The 7,443-nt window shown below is 33.4% G+C and overlaps 1 protein-coding gene across 3 annotated transcripts in view; it reads left to right on the forward strand.

Annotated features, from left to right (window-relative positions):
* Nucleotides 1–7,443, forward strand: part of LOC117124465 (insulin-like growth factor 1 receptor) — an 11,545-nt gene continuing 4,102 nt past the window's right edge. The window contains exons 1-13 of one of the 3 annotated variants that reach the window (XM_033270699.1): nucleotides 1–257; nucleotides 613–669; nucleotides 1,339–1,405; nucleotides 1,541–1,585; nucleotides 2,502–2,686; nucleotides 2,968–3,048; nucleotides 3,197–3,272; nucleotides 3,787–3,897; nucleotides 4,553–4,603; nucleotides 4,920–5,087; nucleotides 5,445–5,710; nucleotides 6,256–6,470; nucleotides 6,628–6,768. In XM_033270699.1, coding sequence (XP_033126590.1) covers nucleotides 252–257; nucleotides 613–669; nucleotides 1,339–1,405; nucleotides 1,541–1,585; nucleotides 2,502–2,686; nucleotides 2,968–3,048; nucleotides 3,197–3,272; nucleotides 3,787–3,897; nucleotides 4,553–4,603; nucleotides 4,920–5,087; nucleotides 5,445–5,710; nucleotides 6,256–6,470; nucleotides 6,628–6,768 — 1,469 coding nt within the window. In that variant the 5' untranslated portion in view covers nucleotides 1–251. Of the gene's footprint in view, nucleotides 258–612; nucleotides 670–1,338; nucleotides 1,406–1,540; nucleotides 1,586–2,501; nucleotides 2,687–2,967; nucleotides 3,049–3,196; nucleotides 3,282–3,786; nucleotides 3,898–4,552; nucleotides 4,604–4,919; nucleotides 5,088–5,444; nucleotides 5,711–6,255; nucleotides 6,471–6,627; nucleotides 6,769–7,443 lie in introns of all 3 variants that reach the window. The other 2 variants (XM_033270698.1, XM_033270700.1) reach the window with 2 other exon arrangements.

Consider the following 7,443-nt stretch of genomic DNA (forward strand, 5'->3'; position numbering starts at 1 on the left):
ATATTTCATCTGGTAGAAATCCTTGTTTATTCTTTTTTGTTATTTTCAGGGGACAATACATCTATAATCAATTTTATATTGATCTTAATGTTTCTTATATGACAAATATTAACATATTATAATAATGTTTAATACTCTATTTTTTAGAGTACAAAGGTTATGACGTAGCGGTTAAATTGCTAAGCGCAGCAGTTGCAGAAGACCGATATTGTCGTAGCAAGGGTTGTGAATACGAAAATAATGATGGTAAAATGAGGGTAAATGTATTCATTTATTGTGATTGTTAATACATAATAATACTGATACTAATATCACAAAAATGAAATGAAATGTTAATAAGTTTAAATGAAATGATGTGGTAGTGGGGTTGATGAGGATGATGATAATGATAATGTAAATTTTATCGACTAACACTTTTGTATTGTGTCTTTCCAGTAATTCATCTGTGTTATGAAAAACTTTATAGTAAACAATATAAATCATCTTTGAGATTAAAATAAACGTCTCTTTAAAATGATAATTAAACAGATAAATGTTGTTAGCTATGCTCCACTCTTATTATGCGCTATATTATATTTGAATATAACATAATAAAACTGTTATTGTTATCAGGGCAGTAATTGGTGTGCCTTCTTTGGGCTTCAGTATGGTTCTGTTTACCAAATAAAAGTAAGTCTTTTTATATGCTCATTGATCTTTTTTTTTAATTCATCAGGATTTCAAACAATTCATAATCTTAATGGTTGCTTTGTGAAATGCAATTGGAAATAAAATTGGAAAAATGATTGAGATATGGAAAAAGCACAAGTTTAGCAGTAATGCAGGATCGGCAATTAGGAAAGGTTTTCGACGAACGGTTTGATCACCGTCGTAAGCGAAACCGCCCAAAGAAGCAGATGATGGTGATAATTGTATGACGGTTGTTGACGGTAATTAGTATTACTGTACACACACTAAATACCGTCAACAAACGCTGTTGACGGTAATTTAGTAGGGCCTATTAATATACACGCATACTAATTACCGTAAAAAAAACCGTCAACAACGCTTGTTGACAGCTGGTGACGGCTGTTGACGGTTGTTGACGGTAATTAGTATGACCGTATCAATCTTCATCACAGTTTGTTACGCCATGTATACATTTTTTCTCATGTATCATATGTAAGTTTTTCAACTGTAGAATCACATTTACAGCGATCATTACGATGCCTATTTTTAGAATATGACGTAAAAACAGCGCCATCCGGACAACCTTAGGAACAGACGACAGAAAGATAAATCGTTGTTTTCTTTGGCTCCGGATCTGAATTTTTATTTAATTCTTCATTAATTTTACAGATATATGTTTCAGTGGTTGCAGATAATGTAAGGGGAAACTATATAGATGACATTAGGAATTCACCAGGTTAGTAAACGTTAGGCTAATATCTTCAAATTCACGTAGTGCCCAATCGGCCAAAACACGCGTGCGTTGCGTTCTCTACGATCTCCCACAGGGTATAAAGTAACACATGTGCATCTTTCGCCTTCTATTTTATAGATTGCTACGATGAAACTGAAAGTATTCCATTCTGCTTAACTCAGCGTAAGTCTGATGCCCTGTCCAGACTATCAAATTTTATTTGACAAAATCATGTGACATGCCTAAATATGGTCATGATTACATCACATCATGACCATATATAGGCACATCATGACTATATTGGCATACAACAGTAGTTTGTCAAAAAAAATGTGATTGTATGGACAGAACATTATGTTCAATTTTATTTTAAGTACTTTTGAGGTAAAGCAAGCAGTTTTTGATGCACAGCAAACATACGAATACAAATGAAGTCTCCATTGTTAATTAGAAAAAGAGGAAAGGTACCGGTATTCACATTGATGGATGACAGAAACTTATTATTTTTTCCATTTTGATCCATTTTACCACGTGAGAGCAGTTAGCTCAGTGGGCTAACTGGTGGGAGGCACTGTGTGCGTGGTGAACCATGGAGATGTCTTGGTCCCCGGTTCAAATCCATTCGTTGCTATCCTTGTGTTACTGTTAGAGGGCTGAAATTCTAGTTTAAAAAATGATGGATGAGACGTTTGATACGTTGATCCCGTGTGCAAAATGGATGCAGTGCACTCTTCTCAATTCAGCACTAGAAGCACACCTCTGAAAATTATACGATTTCATCAAATCTAATAATGCGGTTTTAACCATTGAGTATTTACATGCACAATAATATCCAAAAATATGTATTACAAGCAATTTAGTTGTATAGTATATGGGTTAAAAGATGGCGTATGAGTTGCAAACGCATGAAGTTGCTTATTGGGTCATTGGCCAAAACTTTTTCAGATCGCTGGTTTAAAACAGTATACTGTATAGGCCTAATATTTCAATAATGGTATGATTTGTGATAAGTATATGCTATTACGGAAATAAATGTAAAGTATATTTTTAAATAACACTTATTATTATTTCCTTTATGGTTTTTTTTTTTTAATTAAAGCGGTTGAATACATTGGGAAGCCATTCAATATAACTACAGACTTCAAAAGAATTGATGGAACCAATGACGTCACCGTATACGTAACTTGGCAGCAACCTATTCATGCTAACCCCGATACACCATTAATCTTTTATACTATTACCTGGGACAGCGACAATGCCGGTGGGGATAGTTTTGATTTTAAGGTAACAAAATGACTAAAAATGCACTACCAACCTTAAATTAAAAAACCCTAAAAATCATTTTTTAATGATTTTTAAAAAGCTTTACTTAAAACATCCTTAAATCGTAGAGGTAGAAAATCTGTTTTTAAGTCAATTTTAAAGGTGGGGGCGGAGTAGGGGTGCTGATTATGATGTAGGCGGAGGTGTACATTCTTGGAATGTTTTCTAGATTTGCATATTATCATAATTTTCATATTCTAGAATTCAGGTGGCTAACATTTTCTTCTTTTTTTTTCTGGTAGAATTTCACTTATGAACCAGCTGGATTCTTAACGACTTCACTGCTCAACCCTCTTCAAGAAGATAAAAATTATAATTTAACTGTAAGGAAAATTACATGTTATGAATAACTGATAATTATTATAAAATACTTGAATAATTGTATATATATATATATATATATATAAAACCATAATAGGCCTATCTGGTTTTAAAATTTACCTTAGCCTCTTTATTTTATTTCCAAAATAGATTACGGCAGTTGTATTAGATGGCGATAAACAGAGGTTTCGTTCAGCGGAAGTTTCGTTCAGCACATATTTGCTAGGTTTGGAAAGTAAATATCTAGGCCTACGTATTTTATCTAGTAAATGCTCTTGCTGGAATAAATATATATAAAGAGTTATTCACTGTACAGTATGTTCGTGGAGATGAGAGGGCGCACTCAGTCCCTAACCTTAAGCTTTGTCCACTATTACATTTTATGTGAAGTAAATGTGATATGCCCATATTTGGGTGTAAAATTGGGTGTAAAAACTCAAAACAAAGGTCTAGATCATAGAGGCTTTATGCATTATGTGCTCTATAAATCCATACTTAATAATAATAATAATAATAATAATAATAATAATAATAATAATAATAATAATAGGCCTAATAATAATAATGATAATGATAATAATGATGATAATAATAGTAATAATAATAATAATAATAATTATTATTATTATTATTATTATTATTATTATTATTATTATTATTATTATTATTATTATAATTAGGGCCCTATAATAATTATTGTTATTATCAAATACTTATAATATCTTTTTTTTTATTAATAGAAATAGCCGCACATACAGATGATGTAAGCATTTACATAATTGCTGGCGGCATTGTAGGCCTATTCCTCTTTATATTCCTGGTAGCTATATTGCATCGGAAAGCCAAAAGAGGTATGTGGTATGATCTTTCAATTGTTGGACAAATATGTCTGAAATGAAGTTTAAAACCATTATGTCCCACGTCTGGCGACATTTATTAGGAAAACTGAAAATAACCAAATTATATATCTATAGTCATAAACATAAAACATTAAACAGCTTCACGAATAACATAAAATGTAGTTGAGTACCGGTAGTTGAATTTACATGGTAGGTAACTTTTAAACGTTATTAGTGAACAGAAATCAAGAGCTTGGTCTAGCTATGATACTCGTTACGTCTCTGACAACTTGAAAGGAAATATTAACAGGGGGCTGTAAATTCTTCTATATCTTTTATAGATTAATAATAAAAATAGAATTCTCCCATAGCATTCTACAAGCCATAGGATTAAAATTACAATTTGTTTTCCATTACTTGAAAATTCTCAAGAATCATATTTAGTCCTGCGTTGTATTATAATCACTTAACCATACACACGCCGATTTAACAATGTTTTGTTTTATTCAGTGTAGTAACACACCGATATAAATACATAAAAGGATGTTACCATGGAGACTGGATCATGTGATATTTTGTGCCTATACATCGTTAGATTAACTCTCACATTATACACATTAACATTATGCCTGCTCATTATAACGAGTTTTTATGATTTTTGTTGCAGATCAAAGAGATCTAAGGATATTCATACCAACCGATTTCCAACAAGAGACAGGTACTGATATCTAGGTTTTTGTCCATTAAATATACAGGGTGGGACGGGATTACAAATTTGGTTTGAATGAACTACTAAGCCCAACCTGGAATTATGGTGCTCTCGTGACGTGCGTGTGGTTGTTAAAGTAATATTTTCAGAGGTCTTAAACTATTATTTGACATTCATAAAAAAAATTTGCATGTTGGTAAAATGACTGTTTAGCCCTCACCCGCCCCCAACTCTCAATACGCTCTTTTATGCTCGATTTTATGCAAAGTTTTATGAAAAGTATTATTTCTTTGTGCTTAACATGCGTATATTTTTTTTTCTGAAGATGCTGCAACGAAAGCTTTGGCTGATTATCCACAATACGAGATACATAGAGACGACATTACCTGGGAAAAACGAATTATGTTAGGAAGTGGCCACTACGGCGAAGTTTACAAATGTAAAGTTCAGATAATGGAGGAATCTGTGGACGCAGCAGTCAAAGTACCAAAACGTAATTAATATAATATAAAATTATTCACATCCCGCGGCGATTTACATATGTAGAGGAGTTATAATAGCTGCTTTAATGCAGGGTCGTGCCACAGTTCCTTTGGATCTGGTTGCGTACCCGTGGTACATGTTTGTTTCCTTCTGCCCTTCAAACAAAACACCTTTTCGGTCCCAAGATCGAAACTACTTGTTTTCCCCCTAGAATAAACCCCATTGTTTGTTGTTGAATACTATTGTATCCATTTAAATTTATTTTAAAACTTACTTTTATAAAATATTTCTCTGAAATGCCGTATATTCAATATGCTTGGAATATAATTATAAGATTATTATAAATATTTTGTTTTTTCTGCTTTAGAAATGGCAATCGGTAAAGAACTTGAAGATTTTGTGGAAGAAATCAAACAAATCATAAAATTGGGAACTCATGAAAACGTTGTCAGATTTTTAGGATACAATACGTCATCAAATCCTTTAATGATGATTAATGAATTTGTTCAGTATGGAGATATGTACAGTTTTTTGCGAAAGATTAAAAACAAGAAGGCACCAAAAGACGACCCAATATATAACATTGAGAGGATAAATCAACTTGAAATAGCCATGCAAATCGCGGAAGGGATGGTAGGCCTATGTTTTTTTCTCTCTTAGATTGTCTCTCATATGCCTAAGCCAAAGGGAAATAGACATTTTACATAACTTCAGAATATCCAAAGATTCATTGAGGTGCTATAAGAATCGTTAATCCAATAAAATATCTCACTTAATTAGGTTGTCGGTTTTGGCACACAATGAGCTTTCACTCGAATGCCAGGGGAGATGGGGCCCCGGGGTTCGAGGGACCCAGATATATTAATCGGCATTTGTGTTGCTAGGACCATGGAGTTTTGGCCTGTATCCACTATAGATAGTAGCCTATGATTGCTGGAAAAAGACTTGGCCAGAGGATTATAACCCTTATGTTACACCTTTGGAGTCTGATCAAAGATTGCGTCAACGTTTAGGCCTAATTCATAGGAACTGGTCCACTCACCCTGAGAATCTTTCCGTCAGGATTTCATTGTGATGGTAGAAGGTGTACAAGATCTAATCATTTAAAGATTAGATCTTCTACACCATTGCCCATATTATTTGAATATTAATTTAATATTAATTATAATATTTCAAAGGCATACATTTCTTCGAAACGTTTCTTACATGGTGACCTCGCAGCTCGCAACATTTTGATTGATAAGGGCTTGGTGGTGAAAATAACCGATTTCGGATTGAGTCATGATATATATGAAAGAAACTATCGTAGAATGAAAACAGATGAGGCCCTTCCCTGGAGATGGCAAGCTATTGAAACCTTTACCGAGCGAAAGATGTCGTCAAAAAGTGATGTGTAAGTAACAAAAAGTGATAAAATACTAACAATTCTATATACAAGAAGCCTTTAGGGCCTACATGTTGGTGCACAAACCATAATAATTACTGTTAATAATAGGCGGCCTATATTTATTCTTATTAAGCAGTCGAAATTAACAAACATTTTTCAATAGATGGTCATTTGGTGTCGTGCTGTCTGAGATCTTTAAATTTTGTGACCCACCTCCGTATCACACACTGCCGTCAGAAGATCTCGTGAACTTTCTCAAATTAGGAAAACGTATGGAACGACCACCTGATTGTCCTCAATACATGTAAGTTATAAACACATTCCATTTCCACGAACAGAAGCTTTGTGTAAAATCTTACCAGTAAGTGAATGCGAAATAATATCTGAAAGTGTGAATATTGGATTGGATTGGACTTATTCGGCGTAAACACCAAGGATAGCCCACGAAAGTCTAGAAGAAGACTTATTTCCAGTGGGGTCCTTCTGGTGGTGATTGGGCAGTACACCGGGAGACAAGAGTGTATTGCGTTCTTTAACGTGCACATGGGTCATTTCATTTCATTTTATTTTATTTCACACAACGCAGAAATACAATATAAAATTTTTAATAAAGGTAAAAAAGTAACAAGGGCAATGTAATCAAATTAAGTAATATTAACAAATTATTAAATTACAGCAAATAATAAGTGAAGATATAATAATTGATAATAACAATAATAATTAAAAAAAAATATAATATAATATGATAATAAAGATAATAATGATGATAATAAAGATAATAATAATAGTAATAATAGTAGTAGTTCCAGCTGAAACACAAGAAGAGGCAGCGATTGGAATTGAGCCGGGGACCTAGAGATCAGTGGGGGAAGGGGGATTAAGGTCAAGCAATCTCATCGGCCAAAGCTCGTCGGGCAGTCTAGTTTTCCAATCCCAGGCATTTCCCAAGTCTCGCTTTGGGAGGAGGGGGACATCCCCT

The sequence above is a fragment of the Anneissia japonica genome, unplaced genomic scaffold (assembly GCF_011630105.1).
Source record: "Anneissia japonica isolate Jap-2015-1 unplaced genomic scaffold, ASM1163010v1 scaffold665_len1252844_cov201, whole genome shotgun sequence".
NCBI classification, from domain to species: Eukaryota; Metazoa; Echinodermata; class Crinoidea; order Comatulida; family Comatulidae; genus Anneissia; species Anneissia japonica.